Below are 16570 nucleotides of genomic sequence, written 5' to 3'. Positions count from 1 at the left end.
TATATATATATATATATAAACACACACACACACACACACACAGTGGCTTGCATAAGTATTCGGCCCCCTTGAAGTTTTCCACATTTTGTCACATTACTGCCACAAACATGAATCAATTTTATTGGAATTCCACGTGAAAGACCAACACAAAGTGGTGTACACGTGAGAAGTGGAATGAAAATCATACATGATTCCAAACATTTTTTACAGTTAAATAACTGCAAAGTGGTGTGTGCATAATTATTCAGCCCCTTTGGTCTGAGTGCAGTCAGTTGCCCATAGACATTGCCTGATGAGTGCTAATGACTAAATAGAATGTACCTGTGTGTAATCTAATGTCAGTACAAATACAGCTGCTCTGTGAGGGCCTCAGAGGTTTTCTACGAGAATATTGGGAGCAACAACACCGTGAAGTCCAAAGAACACACAAGACAGGTCAGGGATAAAGTTATTGAGAAGTTTAAAGCAGGCTTAGGCAACAAAAAAATTTCCAAAGCCTTGAACATCCCACGGAGCACTGTTCAAGTGATCATTCAGAAATGGAAGGAGTATGGCACAATTGTAAACCTACCAAGACAAGGCCATCCACCTAAACTCACAGGCCGAACAAGGAGAGCGCTGATCAGAAATGCAGTCAAGATGCCTATGGTGACTCTGGACAAGCTGCAGAGATCTACAGCTCAGGTGGGGGAGTCTGTCCATAGGACAACTATTAGTCGTGCACTGCACAAAGTTGGCCTTTATGGAAGAGTGGCAAGAAGAAAGGCATTGTTAACAGAAAAGCATAAGTCGTCCCATTTGCAGTTTGCCACAAGCCATGTGGGGGACACAGCAAACATGTGGAAGAAGGTGCTCTGGTCAGATGAGACCAAAATGGAACTTTTTGGCCAAAGTGCAAAACACTATGTGTGGCAGAAAACTAACACTGCACATCACTCTGAACACACCATCCCCACTGTCAAATATGGTGGTTGCAGCATCATGCTCTGAGGGTGCTTCTCTTCAGCAGGGACAGGGAAGCTGGTCAGAGTTGATGGGTAGATGGAAGGAGCCAAATACAGGGCAATCTTGGAAGAAAACCTCTTGGACTCTGCAAAAGACTTGAGACTGGGGTGGAGGTTCACCTTCCAGCAGGACAACATCCCTAAACATAAAGCCAGGGCAACAATGGAATGGTTTAAAACAAAACATATCTATGTGTTAGAATGGCCCAGTCAAAGTCCAGATCTAAATCCAATCGAGAATCTGTGGCAAGATCTGAAAACTGCTGTTCTCAAACGCTGTCCATCTAATCTGACTGAGCTGGAGCTGTTTTGCAAAGAAGAATGGGTAAGGATTTCAGTCTCTGGATGTGCAAAGCTGGTAGAGACATACCCTAAAAGACTGGCAGCTGTAATTGCAGCAAGTATTGACTCAGGGGGCTAAATAATTATGCACACCCCACTTTGCAATTATTTATTTGTAAAAAATGTTTGGAATCCTGTATGATTTCCGTTCCACTTCTCACGTGTACACCACTTTGTATTGGTCTTTTCTTGTGGAATTCCAATAAAATTGATTCATGTTTGTGGCAGTAATGTGACAAAATGTGGAAAACTTCTATGGGGCCGAATACGTGTGTGTGTGTGTGTGTGTGTGTGTGTGTGTGTGTGTGTGTGTGTGTGTGTGTGTGTGTGTGTGTGTGTGTGTGTGTATTATCAGCCATTATATAACCATTCAGAGCATGGATATATAACGGTCACAGAACCTGTGTGAAGATTTCCTCCGCTCAGAACTCCACCTGCTGGCCTCTCAGAGATGAGTGAGGTCCTGCAGAAGGTCCATTAAATCATCTATACATTATTTGCTATGTCTGAATGATTAATGTTTTTCCATGCATGACTACAGTTATCGGTTTACCTCTCATAATGCAGATCGTCTCCTCCATCTCATCCCACAAATGTGCCTCCTGCCAGAGACAACGCACCCCACAAATAGGCCTCCTGCTTGGCATGTGCTTATATAGAGACCCCTTCCATCCCCAATTATATTACACCCCACATATGAACCTCCCGATTTCCATGTGGTGATATAGAGACTCCTCCCCCAATGTATAACACATTCCTCACTCAAATGGACTTTCTGCTTGGCATGTGCTGATACAGAGACCTCCCCCTTCCCTGTACAACACCCCTCCCCACAAATAGACCTCTGCTTGGAATGTGTGGATACATAACGACCCACCTTTTCCTGTTCCCCTCCCCCCAGCAATAGTGACATCATGTTCATCCCTTTCTGATGGACAGATTGGACAGCTTGGTAGAGAACTAATCAGTATTTCTGTATATCAGTTTTGGAGAAATTATCACCCAGAATGATTACAAACAATGGTGGTGATTCACAAAGCTTTTCTGTTGCATTATCTCACCTTACTTAAAGTGGACCCAAATTAAAAAATACAAGATTTCAGAAATAAAATCTATTTTCTAAATTATAATAATAAATAGCAGCCTTTTTTCAGCTGCATGATGACAAATATAAAATATTTTACATTTATTGGAGGAACCCCTCCCTTTCTTTCAAATTGCCGGAATTTTTCTGGCAAACTGGTGGAGTAGATGGTGTCCGGCAATGGAGGAATTGCTAATGGCTGCCCCCAGTATAATCCTAGCTATGAAAAGTGAAGGGGGAAAAGCATGCACTGAAATGATCATAGGTTTGAAGGAGTGTTTATTTATCTTTGTATGTGTCAGAGTGGTGCAACTAAATATTTTTAATTAAAAAAATGTTTGGTTTGGGTCCGCTTTAATACCTCACAATTTATTTCTCCTTATTCGACTTACCTTTCGATTTATCTCTTCTCACCTAACTCCTGATTTACCGTATCTCTCCTTAAATAATTTAACTCATGATTTATCTCCCTTTACCCAATTTAACTCATGATTTCTCTCTCCTTACCTAATTTAACTCATGATGTATCTCTCCTTACCTAATTTAACTCATGATTTCTCCTTATCTGTTTATGCAGTTTTTAAACCCCACAGGGAGACAAGGTGGTGCAGCTCTTAGCGATCCTGTAAGATGCAGGTTTCTTCCAGGATCGGCTGAAATTATGGGAGAATCGGGATCGGAATGAGGCATTTGAGAAAAAGAGGGTAAACGATTGTACCGGTGCTGACTATTCATCTGAATGGACAGTGCTTAATCACAAGTGCCATGGCCTGTCCTTGAGCGCAGCAAGATGCCCGCGTGAACTGGCCCTTATGGTGAAAAATAAGTAAGCTTCATGAATCAACCCCCTTGTGTGTACACAGTTTTCCATGTAACATAGGCAGCACAGCTTCTGTCAGTCAGGCTAGAGCTTCTCTAGTGTCATAGACTCCCCCCTTCCCCCCCAATCTAAAGTTCCTGCTCAGCTTCTTGGGGTATAAAGGAGATTGTAGCACTATTGCTTACGATTGCTGATCATGGACTTTTCCAGTTTAATAGACTATGGGAGGCAAACAGATAACCGTCATAACACCGCAAAGAAACAGCAGCTAATATGATATGGGGTGGAAATCCATGGACTTATTAATGCATACTTTGATTTATGCAAGCCCTCGATGGAACACAACCCTAGTGCCAACTGAGAACCAACTGAATCTATACAAGTCACCAGACCAGGGCGGGATCCTGAAAACCCTACCCATTTCAACTGAAGCTCCACCCCACAGCTTGAGGTACCTAATACAAAACATGTGCAATCTGTTTCGATGCCAACTATGCACCTATTGATAGGAGATGCGTGATCCTTGGCTTTCCAGCCGAACTCAAGTCTGTCTATTTTTAGAATTGGGTAAAACATGGTCTTTCTTGCATTTAAACAACTTCCTGGAAAATTTAATAGATTAGGTTTAAAAAAAAAAAAAAAAAAGAGAGACATTGCTAGCTCACTACTCTAAGATTCGTTCTTCTTTTCCTTTTTTGTGTCGTTCCATTACAGTCATTGTCACCGCAGGTCTTACAGGTTACGGAGACTTCCTCTTTCCTAGACCTGGTGGTTGGTCTAGTCCTCTGTGGCTCAACAGGGAAGTCCTTCCTTCTGGTGTAGGCCAAGATCAATATGCTGACACAGGTAAGCGGAAGCAACAAGAAGACTGGGATCTGCCATTGGATGGGAATCTCCTTCATGATGTTTCGGAAACTTCGACCAATTGTGTGGCTGAACAAATCCACCGGGTGAATGACGAGTCTCCAAACGATGGAACTGATGGCCTAAGAAGAGAATAAAGTTAGACGGTGCGATGGGATAAACCAGAGTAGGATACAGATAACCTGTGTAATCAGCAACGGTGGCCATTATGGAGGGTGGATAGGGAAAATCTCCTGACAGGCAAATACACAGCTCTGCTTGAACCCCCCCCCCCCTCCCCACTTTAATGATGCACGCACATTGCTAAAACAAGCAAGCCCAGCATGGAATCAGGTGAAGCGATCATATATTAGCTCTGCACATCGTATGGTGAGGAATAAGGGAGAGATGGGAAGTATTTGGATGCTCAGACATCGGAGGTTGAAAGTTAATATCCAAGTGAACGTTGGCAAGCAAATATAGTTTCAAGTATTTATTAAAGCAACACAAGCGCACACCTTGTTAATTCACAATTTTGCAGGTTCTTTGCTTGTGAACAGCGCAAGCGCAAAACTCTTCAGGCCACGTGAGCATGATCAAGAGAGGCGTGAAGCTTCACCCACACTATGTACAGTAGCTCACAACCACAGCTTTGGTCAGGGATCTTTTGGAGGGGACAGCGCCACCCCCAGAGCAGCTGAACTACAGCGAGGGACCTGATAAACTGCTAGGGCCAGGAGGAAGCCCCAGGTAAGTAAATCTGTTCTTCTACTCACCCCAGATAGCCTTTAACCTTTAGCACACGTCTGTTTTTGTGCGTGCCTTCTTCATATGAAAACTGAGAACCCATGCTATTCAATGGGCTACATCACACTTTAATGTGATTTATGCATGCAAGAGAAACCTCCTGAAAGCAGTAGAATATGGCGTGTGTTTTTACTATCAATTACATTAGTTGCAGCCCGATTAGGAGTGCTGCCAATTCCTACGCTGTGCTTTAGAAAAAGTGTAGACCATTTTATGGCTAGCCGACCCAGGTTTACACTATGTTTAATTGTTAGCTAGAGGTTAGGTCTCTTCCGTGAGGATCCCTCAACATCGTGGAGGAGTTTAGTACTGAGCATCTGCGTGCAAACTGTTTTTGGAAGCTAATGTCCTCCATTTGCGGCATCTGTTTTGAATGAAAGTCGTGTATTCTGGCTCTCTACATCTATGCAGCTGGTCAACTCAGGTGCATCCTCTGCATTTGGAAGCTCAGTCATTTCTTTCTGTTGTAAGTCTAGTTATGGCTAGCTGCATTCATGTGCATCAATTTGCACTCAATTTATCTAGTTTAGTGTATACTTTGCATCAGATTTGAATTCAAGGTGTGTATTTAAGTTCCTGGGGGGCACTATACACCTCTGTTGGTAATCATTGCAGTTGCAGCCTAATTAGGAGTGCTGCCAATTCTTCCACTGAAGAAAAACACACATGGGCCCATATGCAATTACCTTATTTTCTGCTGTATAAGACACACTTTTTTCTCCCCAAAAATAGGGAGAATAATTCCCTTTGTTTTATACAGCAAAGGCAGGGAATCCCCAAATTCCAAACGCCCATCAATATGAACAGCCAACCCGCCGCCACTGTCGGGGGTTCCCTGTCTATGTGCCTGGCTTTTGATAGTACTTTTACAACTATTTTTGGGGTATTTTTTCAACTGCAGAATGCTGAAAAGTTTTTTTTTTTTTAAATTATAGAAGATGAAAAATGATCTCCTAGGAGAAAACTCAGGAGAAAAAGTTAATTGCATATGGGCCATGGCAAATGTACAATGAAAGGGACAGAGAAGTGTGCATCGTTTGTGTACTGCTGGCTGTCAGATAAAGGTTTCAGATTACTGGTTGGGATACTAGTTATTTTTATGTCTACATCAGTCCAGGTTTGGATGATGAATCGCTACTACAAGTGAAGCAGTCACATGAAACCACTTCTGTATGACAGATAACTGTTTCAGATAACTGATTGGGATACCTGTGCACAGCATGCTGAAGATTCCATGCAGGGGGTATGACTATGCACAGAGACCGAATACTCCCTGGTTACCTCAGCCTGTTGTGCACATGTATCCCAACCAGTTATCTGTCACACAGAAGTGGTTTCATGTGGTAGAGCTTCATCACCCAAACCTGAACTGCTCTGGGGTAAATATTAAAAATAACTTCAAATACTTATTAGCCATTCCCATCTGCAAACAACAGGACTTCAGTCTGCCATCTTGTTGGAAACCTTATTTCTTGAGGAAGGTGTGCTTTCTAGAGTTCACCAGCTAAGAGCGGATTAAATGTTTAGTGAAAATTTGCTGTTTGCCTTCTAGCTGGCTGCAGGATTCAATGGAAAGAATTCTTAATAACATTAAACTGAAAATGACAGGCGAGTTCAGACATTTGTAGCTGGCTTTATACTGAAACGGAAAGAATTTTAATCAAAATTAAATTGCACAATGGCTTTCAGTACTGTTATCTGTCACTGCAATGGTTGTATGAAAGTGTAATGCGACTGTATAGAGACCCTCGTCACAGCTGGTCTGGTGGAGGGATTCTGGGTGCAGAGGTCACTGGTTACTGGCTGCTCCCGGCCCGTATAGGCCCGACACAGCTGGTCTGGTGAAGGGATTCTGGGGGCAGAGGTCACTGTTACTTGATGCTCCCGGCTCAGATAGGCACATCACAGCTGGTCTGGTGGAGGTATTCTGGGTGCAGAGGTCACTGGTTCCTGGCTGCTCCCGGCTCGGATAAGCCCAACACAGCTGGTCTGGTGGAAGGATTCTGAGTCCAGAGATCACATGTTACTGGCTGCTCCCGGCTCGGATGGGCACGTCACAGCTGGTCTGGTGGAGGGATTTTGAGTCCAGAGGTCACATGTTACTGGCTGCTCCCGGCTCGGATAGGCCCGACACAGCTGGTCTGGTGAAGGGATTCTGGGGGCAGAGGTCACTCTTGTTACTGGCTGCTCCCGGCTTGGATAGGCACGTGACAGCTGGTCTTGTGGAGGGATTCTCAGTGCAGAGGTCACTCGTTATCGGTTGCTCCCAGCTCGGATAGGCTCTGCCGGAACTCCTCTGTGGATAAGAAAGGAATACAACGTGTGCTGGATCCAGACAGGTCCCCATATATATTATGCAGAAAGGTTCTGCAGCTAATTACACGGCAATAAAGTCAGACATCGTATTTATCTTGTCTAAGGAAACATTTTAGGGCTCTTTTCCACTATGAAATGTGATCGCGATTGCGATCGCAATCGCGATTCAATTTCCACCATGCGATTGCGATTGAGCTACTATACTCTTTATAGTCCAGCTCAATCGCATACAAAACGCGGCAGGACGACGATTGCGCTTTGACCAAAATCGCATCGCAATCGGATCGCACTAATGGAAATTGCTGCTGCAGTTTCCATTAGTTTAATGTACCTTGCGATTTGCAGTCAGAAGCAAATCGCAAATCGCAGGCTAGTGGAAAAAGGCCCTTTTATACTGGCCAAAGCAGTTCCCTTATCTCATTAAAGGTATTCATATAAAATCGCCCAGCTTGCAGAGGTTTCCTGCATTCCATTATAAGTGTAATTACGTATTTGAAGCTCGACTTTACTCAGAAATGAGCAAGACCAATTCTATCACAAATCATGATGATGAACAACTATAAAAATGTGTATAAATATCTGCTTCATGGGCCAAAAGTGCTGGTTACTGCAGAGCAGCTTGCTCCCTCACTTTTCTGGCTGCAGCTGGTGGGAGAGTCATTCTGCTGTGACCATGTGATACCCAAAGTAAGAAGACCACTCCAAATTGCATTTTTCAGACTCCGAGCATTACAGAGATCATGTGTCTACATGATGAGGAGGAGGTACTTGGTAGTTCACAGGAAGCTGGCGGTGAGCAGTGGGACCTCATATCTGCTAACACACGTGTCTAACTCCAGGCCTGGAGGGCCAGATCCATGCCAGTGTTTAGGATGGACTGAGAAAGATAGGAATGTGTTCTACCTGATGGACCACACCTTTCCCGATTCAAACCCATCAATTCATTTGAGCTGTATCAAAAATGTGTGAGGATCTCGGCCTTCGTAGGAACAGTTTGACATACCTGTGCTAACAGGAAACTATCAGGATGGAGTGGTCTGAAACCTCTGTTTAGGTACACAGCTGCAGGCAGGAGAGGTGTAAGCCTGTATAGATAGGTGCACAGCTGCAGGCAGAAGTGTAATCCTGTATGGATAGGTGCACAGTTGCAGGCAGGAGAGGTGTACGCCTGTATGGATAGGAGTACAGCTGCAGGCAGGAGAGGTGTAAGCCTGTATGGATAGGTGCACAGCTGCAGGCAGGAGAGGTGTAATCGTGTATGGGATAGGTGCACAGCTGTAGGCAGGAGAGGTGTAAGCCTGTATGGATAGGTGCACAGATGCAGGCAGGAGAGGTGTAAGCCTGTAAGGATAGGTGCACAGCTGCAGGCAGGAAAGGTGTAAGCCTGTATGGATAGGAGTACAGCTGCAGGCAGGAGAGGTGTAAGCCTGTATGGATAGGTGCACAGCTGCAGGGGGAGAAGTGTAATCCTGTATAGATAGGTGTACAGCTGCAGGCAGAAGTGTAATCCTGTATGGACAGGTGCACAGTTGCAGGCAGGAGAGGTGTAAGCCTGTATGGATAGGAGTACAGCTGCAGGCAGGAGAGGTGTAAGCCTGTGTAAGCCTGTATGGATAGGTGCACAGCTGCAGGGGGAGAAGTGTAATCCTGTATAGATAGGTGTACAGCTGCAGGCAGAAGTGTAATCCTGTATGGACAGGTGCACAGTTGCAGGCAGGAGAGGTGTAAGCCTGTATGGATAGGAGTACAGCTGCAGGCAGGAGAGGTGTAAGCCTGTATGGAGAGGTGCACAGATGCAGGCAGGAGAGGTGTAAGCCTGTAAGGATAGGTGCACAGCTGCAGGCAGGGGAGGTGTAAGCCTGTATGGATAGGAGTACAGCTGCAGGCAGGAGAGGTGTAAGCCAGTATGTAGAAGAGCACAGCTGCAGGCAAGAGAGGTGTAAGCCTGTATGGATAGGTGCACAGCTGCAGGCAGGAGAGGTGTAAGCCTGTATGGAGAGGAGCACAGCTGCAGGCAGGGGAGGTGTACGCCTGTATGGATAGGTTCACAGCTGCAGGCAGGAGAGGTGTAAGCCTGTATGGAGAGGAGCACAGCTGCAGACAGGGGAGGTGTACGCCTGTATGGATAGGTGCACAGCTGCAGGCAGGAGAGGTGTAATCGTGTATGGGATAGGTGCACAGCTGTAGGCAGGAGAGGTGTAAGCCTGTATGGATAGGTGCACAGATGCATGCAGGAGAGGTGTAAGCCTGTAAGGATAGGTGCACAGCTGCAGGCAGGAAAGGTGTAAGCCTGTATGGATAGGAGTACAGCTGCAGGCAGGAAAGGTGTAAGCCTGTATGGATAGGTGCACAGCTGCAGGGGGAGAAGTGTAATCCTGTATAGATAGATGTACAGCTGCAGGCAGAAGTGTAATCCTGTATGGACAGGTGCACAGTTGCAGGCAGGAGAGGTGTAAGCCTGTATGGATAGGAGTACAGCTGCAGGCAGGAGAGGTGTAAGCCTGTATGGATAGGTGTACAGATGCAGGCGGGAGAGGTGTAAGCCTGTATGGATAGAAGTACAGCTGCAGGCAGGAGAGGTGTAAGCCTGTATGGATAGGTGTACAGCTGCAAGCATAAGTGTAATCCTGTATGAATAGGTGCACAGTTGCACGCAGGAGAGGTGTAAGCCTGTATGGATAGGTGCACAGCTGCAGGCAGGAGAGGTGTAAGCCTGTATGGATAGGTGCACAGCTGCAGGCAGGAGAGGTGTAAGCCTGTATGGATAGGTGCACAGCTGCAGGCAGGAGAGGTGTAAGCCTGTATGGAGAGGAGCACAGCTGCAGGCAGGGGAGGTGTACGCCTGTATGGATAGGTGCACAGCTGCAGGCAGGAGAGGTGTACGCCTGTATGGATAGGAGTACAGTTGCAGGCAGGAGAGGTGTAATCGTGTATGGGATAGGTGCGCAGCTGTAGGCAGGAGAGGTGTAAGCCTGTAAGGATAGGTGCACAGATGCAGGCAGGAGAGGTGTAAGCCTGTAAGGATAGGTGCACAGCTGCAGGCAGGAGAGGTGTAAGCCTGTATGGATAGGAGTACAGCTGCAGGCAGGAGAGGTGTAAGCCTGTATGGATAGGGCACAGCTGCAGGGGGAGAAGTGTAATCCTGTATAGATAGGTGTACAGCTGCAGGCAGAAGTGTAATCCTGTATGGACAGGTGCACAGTTGCAGGCAGGAGAGGTGTAAGCCTGTATGGATAGGTGCACAGCTGCAGGCAGGGGAGGTGTAAGCCTGTATGGATAGGAGTACAGCTGCAGGCAGGAGAGGTGTAAGCCAGTATGTAGAAGAGCACAGCTGCAGGCAAGAGAGGTGTAAGCCTGTATGGATAGGAGTACAGCTGCAGGGGGAGAAGTGTAATCCTGTATGGATAGGTGTACAGCTGCAAGCATAAGTGTAATCCTGTATGGATAGGTGCACAGTTGCAGGCAGGAGAGGTGTAAGCCTGTATGGATATTGTTTAAAAGGAAATAAATATGGCAGCCTCCATATATATATATATACACAGTTGTCCTTAAGCTATCGAGGCTTGTTTTTCCTGTGAAATAATTTTTGCACAAGCTTCCTGTTTCTGAAGATGTAATTCCCATTCTCCGGCCTCCCTGTCCATCTACAGCACACAGTGGGTCATTTTGAAAATAGCTTATGCACCAGATTATGGTCTACAGAGGATTTCACTTTGCATATTTACATATGTATAGACCATCTTTAAATCATCTACTTAAGTGATACCTGTCACTTTCAACTGCATGTCTCATTTTTTTAATTTCTTTTGCATACAACTCAATCTAGTGATTCTCAACCACCGGGGGGTGCGAAATGTCCATGTTCTTTGTTCCAAGACAAAATGAATAATCATAGTACAACAGTGCAGATTATACCTAGAAGGCACAATAAATATGCAGTAACAGCGGCCAGTCAGAAGGCAGCTCAGCATAGGACATCTGATTCAATGGGTTACTCTTCTTTGCACTGCCTCACTAACTAAATGAGCAGCACGGTGGCGTAGTGGTTAGCACTCTCGCCTTGCAGCGCTGGGTCCCCAGTTCGGATCCCAGCCATGTCAACATCTGCAAGGAGTTTGTATGTTGTCCCCGTGTCTATGCGGGTTTCCTCCGGGCACTCTGGTTTCCTCCCACATCCCAAAAACATACAGATAAGTTAATTGGCTCTTCCCTTTATTGGCCCTAGCTTATGAAACATGCACTACACGATACATAAGTAGACATATGACTATGGTAGGGACTGGCTTGTGAGCCCCTCTGAGTGACAGTTAGTGACAAGACAATATATGCTGTACAGCGCTGCATAAAATGTTGGTGTGAGCCTGTATGGATAGGTGCACAGCTTCAGGCAGGAGAGGTGTAAGCCTATATGGAGAGGAGCACAGCTGCAGGCACGAGAGGTGTAAGCCTGTATGAAGAGGTGCACAGCTGCAGGCAGGAGAGGTGTAAGCCTGTATGGATAGGAGCACAGCTGCATGCAGGAGAGGTGTAAGCCTGTATGGAGAGGAGCACAGCTGCAGGCAGGAGAGGTGTAAGCCTGTATGGAGAGGAGCACAGCTGCAGGCAGGAGAGGTGTAAGCCTGTATGGATAGGAGCACAGCTGCATGCAGGAGAGGTGTAAGCCTGTATGTAGAGGAGCACAGCTGCAGGCAGGAAAGGTGTAAGCCTGCATGTATAGGTGCACAGCTGCAGGCAGGAGAATTGTAAGCCTGTAAGGGAAGGTGCACAGCTGCAGGCGGGAGAGGTGTGAACCTGTATGGATTGGAGCACAGCTGCAAGCAGGAGAGGTGTAAGCCTGTATGTATAGGTGCACAGCTGCAGGCAGGAAAGGTGTAAGCCTGTATGGATAGGTGCCCAGCTACAGGCAGGAGAGGTGTAAGCCTGCATGGAGGAGAAGAGCACAGCTGCAGGCAGGAGAGGTGTAAGCCTGCATGGAGGAGAAGAGCACAGCTGCAGGCAGGAGAGGTGTAAGCCTGTATGGATAGGAGCAAAGCTGCAGGCAGGAGAGGTGTAAGCCTGTATGGAGAGGAACACAGCTGCAGGCAGGAGAGGTGCAAGCCTGTATGGAAAGGAACACAGCTGCAGGGGGAGAGGTGCAAGACTGTATGGATAGGAGCATAGCTGCAGGCAGGAGAGGTGCAAGCCTGTATGGATAGGTGCACAGCTGCAGGCAGGAGAGGTGTAAGCCTGTATGGATAGGTGCACAGCTGCAGGCAGGAGAGGTGTAAGCCTGTATAGATAGGAGCACAGCTGCAGGCAGGAGAGGTGTAAGCCTGTATGGACAGGTGCACAGCTGCAGGCAGGGGAGGTGTACGCCTGTATGGAGAGGAGCACAGCTGCAGGCAGGGGAGGTGTACGCCTGTATGGACAGGTGCACAGCTGCAGGCAGGGGAGGTGTACGCCTGTATGGAGAGGAGCACAGCTGCAGGCAGGAGAGGTGTAAGCCTTTATGGATAGGTGCACAGCTGCAGGCAGGAGAGGTGCAAGACTGTATGGATAGGAGCACAGCTGCAGGCAGGAGAGGTGCAAGCCTGTATGGATAGGTGCACAGCTGCAGGCAGGAGAGGTGTAAGCCTGTATGGATAGGTGCACAGCTGCAGGCAGGGGAGGTGTACGCCTGTATGGAGAGGAGCACAGCTGCAGGCAGGAGAGGTGTAAGCCTGTATGGATAGGTGCACAGCTGCAGGCAGGAGAGGTGTAAGCCTGTATGGACAGGAGCACAGCTAAAGGGAGGAGAGGTGTAAGCCTGTATGGAGAGGTGCACAGCTGTAGGTGGGAGAGGTGTAAGCCTGTATGGATAGGTGCACAGCAAAAGGGAGGAGAGGTGTAAGCCTGTATGGCTAGGTGCACAGCTGCAGGTGGGAGAGATCTGAAGCCTCTGTTTTTGGCTGTATTGCACCTATCCATAGACATATGCATGGGAAGGGCTTAACAGTTTACTTAGCATTTACTGGTAATTACCCTGTCAGCTGTCTGGATTGCAGTCCAAACACCAAATCTTTTGGCAAGTGATATATATACGGTATATGCACTCCATGTCCAGCTGGCTGCCTATCAGATGGGTTTAACTGAAAGTGGACTAAAATCCAACACAAAAAAAGATTTAGACTTGTCATTTGACTTCTAATCAGGACTGCAGCCTCTTGTCACAGGATACTTTCAAAGTTCCCACTCATGCTCGTGTGTACAAATACAGTATATATATATATATATATATATATATATATATATATATATATATATATATATATATATATATATATATGGACCATGGAAAGGGCAGTGTTTGCATAAAGTACCGTATTAATGCATTTTTTTATACTGGCTCTGAATATTCAGGAGACAATATCAGCAACTACATAGATCCAGCCAGCAGATGAATGAATGAAAAGCAACTTCACAGAGAGATTCTGGATTTCATTTCAAAGAAAATAAATAAATGAATAAGACTGCAGTGTCCCTTTAAGAGCGCCATATAGTCTTGGTCACCAGCCCTCCCATCGGTGGAAAGTTTAGTAATCTGAGCAGTGATGCTTCTCCCGTCCATACCGGTAACACAATGGTTTCATCATTTCATAATTTTACAGAGTATTAAACTTCACTTCCCCTGCATACCGCACAGTGTTCTCTTTCTCCAGAGAATATATTATGTTATTCCATCCACTAGTGTGTGGCTTCAGGCTGAAAGAACGCAGCATGCTAAAGTTTACCCCTGCTTACATTATGGTGGCTTGTTTAGGAAAGGAGAGAAGATCTATTTCTCCAGTGTGATCAGATGAATGCGCAGAGAATGTCCGCTAAGCTATGAACAGAAACAGGAGCAGAACTTCTGCAGCCTCAGACAATGGTGAGGACCTCGGGAGAAGATCTGACCGCTGAAAAGAAGCAGGACTTTTGTAGCCTCACACAATGGTGAGGTGTTCGGGAGAAGATCTACTTCTCTTGCGTGATCAGATGAATGCACTGAGAATGTCCTCCAAGCTATGAGCAGAAGCAGGACTTCTGTAGCCTCAGATAATGATTAGGTCCTCGGGAGAAGATCTATTTCTCTTGTGCGATCAGATGAATGCACTGAGGAGAGAATGTCCGCCAAGCTATGAGCAGAAGCAGGACTTCTGTAGCCTCAGATAATGATGAGGACCGCGGGAGAAGATCTGTCCGCTAAGCTATAAACAGGACTTCTGTAGCCTCAAATAATGGTGAGGTCTGTGGGAAAAGATCTATTCCTCTTGTGTGATCAGATAATTGTGTGAGGAATGTCTGAAGCAAGAATTCTGTAGCCTCAGATAATGGTTAAGGTGCTCGAGAAAAGTCTAGCATTTGCACAGGTGCCTCACAATGCATCAGATCCCAATACAACCAACAGTATGGCCAGTATGCTGGGCCTTGAGAAAAAGAGAAACCACCTAGAGCCCAATGTAGTGCAGTATGGTCAGTAGGTATGGGCGTGATTATGTATAGAGACAAAATGACTTCCCACTGTGACAAGCAAGCAACCACTGATAATTGCTTGTGGGGAATTACTGGGGGTTGCTGCCAAAATAATAAACCATTTGATAAATCATAAGAATAAACCCCCCAAAAGGGACTACTAAGACTGGTAGAAAGTGCTTACACCAGGTACCGAAGGTTCTTAAAACAATTTCAAAAACGTTTAAAAATGACGGTACTTATTATGCCCGTAAAGAAATACAGAGAGTGGAAAGGAGATAAATTGCCGCCAATTAACTAGTTCATGTTTAAAAATGACTTTTTTTTAAGTATCCTAGTGATTTATTTTATATTTAAACATTTACAAAGTAGGTTGATTGTCTGATGGCGAGGAGAACGCCAGCGCATACCACTAAGGCTGCATCCAAAATGACCACCAGCTCAGTGTGCAGCACCTAAATAGATTTTCTGCACACTTTGCATTACATTCAGATGCAAATCATATGCAAATCTGCTACTACTTATTATGCAAACAGGAAACTCAGGAGGAGGGGCTGGGAGCAGCTAACCTGACAGTTACATAGTTACAAAGTTAAGAAAAGGTGGGGGGAAAGACTGCGCGTCCCTAAACACGTTGCAATTGAATGGTTAATCGCACAGGCATACACCGCCTCTGCCAGACTGAAAAATGCATGCCCTGCATCCAAGACAAGTGCTAACATTTATTTAACTAGGAGGAACTTTAGCTTCCAATATGGTTTGCATGCAAAAGTATATTATACTAGACACTTGCGCCACGGTGAGGCTGATGGCCCATACTCACGGGCTACAATTGTCGCCGCAACACACAGCACGTGTGTGTTGCGGCGACAGGTTGCCCGTGAGTGTGAGGCACAACACGGGCGCGCACCCCGAATCGTCGCTGCTGTCGCCGGGCGATTGGCGTGGTCAATCGCCTGGCGACAGTTGCCGTCGAAACTTCGCCGCAACTGTCGCTAGTCCGCGTGAGTATGCGGACTAGCGATAGCAACCTCTCTCCAGAACACGGAGCTTCCGGCGGCGGAGGAGGAACGTCGGCGACAGCTGATCCCTCTTCCGCGTGCTTACGCGGAGGGACCTGGCGACGAGCTGTCGCCGGCCTGTCACACACACGCTCACGTGTGTTGGCGACAGGCCACAAATGTAGCCTGTGAGTATGGGCCATTACTGTCGCTAATCAGTTGCAGTCTATTAAGTGTCCCAGAGGGAAAATACATGAACTACTGACCTTTTTATCTACCCGCCCCCCCCCCCCCCCCCCCCCGCCCTCAGAAGTTGCATGACTGTAAACCGCTTATGAGTGGTGTGTACTATATTCCTGAGTCCTGAGAAGGTACTGCCAAGAGAAAAGCGTTCACTTTGAGGCAGCAAAATAAAGCAAGTAAAACAGCATGGTTATTATATGTTTTGCAAATCGCCCCGGGTACACTTTAAGGCTCCTGAAATGCGGAGTGGAGTTATTGTTGTGTTTTTTCGCAAATAAAGAAATACTGTTTGAAAATACGCATGTGGTGTATTGAATGTTGGAGGTAAGTCCATCATTATCTTCACTTTTAAACGGATTTTAGATGTTTTGATTCTGATTAGCGCCTCTGTACCATCGATCTCCATTTTCTATATGGTGGACGGGTGTATCCCCGTTTGCCTTCCATGACAGAGAGAAACTTTTAGCATGAGTGGTGATGGGATTGTGATTCCCATCTGCGTTTCTAATGGTCGCCTGTATGGTGACCCATCTTTGTGAGTATGCTTCAGTGACCTCATTTTTATTTCCTGAGAAGTAAATGCTGCACCATTGTGGCTCTCAGTTTCTGTTTATCTTTCTGACATTTTTGACACTCTAGC

The 16570-nt window shown here is 46.2% G+C and overlaps 1 protein-coding gene across 4 annotated transcripts in view; it reads right to left on the bottom strand.

Annotated features, from left to right (window-relative positions):
* LOC137542500 (chloride channel CLIC-like protein 1) overlaps nt 1–16570 on the bottom strand; it is a 392696-nt gene that overhangs the window by 65046 nt on the left and 311080 nt on the right. For 3 of the 4 annotated variants that reach the window (XM_068264465.1, XM_068264468.1, XM_068264466.1), the window contains one exon: nt 3916–4236. In XM_068264465.1, the coding sequence (XP_068120566.1) occupies nt 3916–4236 (321 nt within the window). Of the gene's footprint in view, nt 1–3915; nt 4237–6535; nt 7197–16570 lie in introns of those variants that run through there. The other variant, XM_068264467.1, reaches the window with a different exon arrangement.

Source organism: Hyperolius riggenbachi, chromosome 12, assembly GCF_040937935.1.
Source record: "Hyperolius riggenbachi isolate aHypRig1 chromosome 12, aHypRig1.pri, whole genome shotgun sequence".
NCBI lineage: Eukaryota > Metazoa > Chordata > Amphibia > Anura > Hyperoliidae > Hyperolius > Hyperolius riggenbachi.
This window is presented reverse-complemented; position numbering and strand designations above follow the sequence as displayed.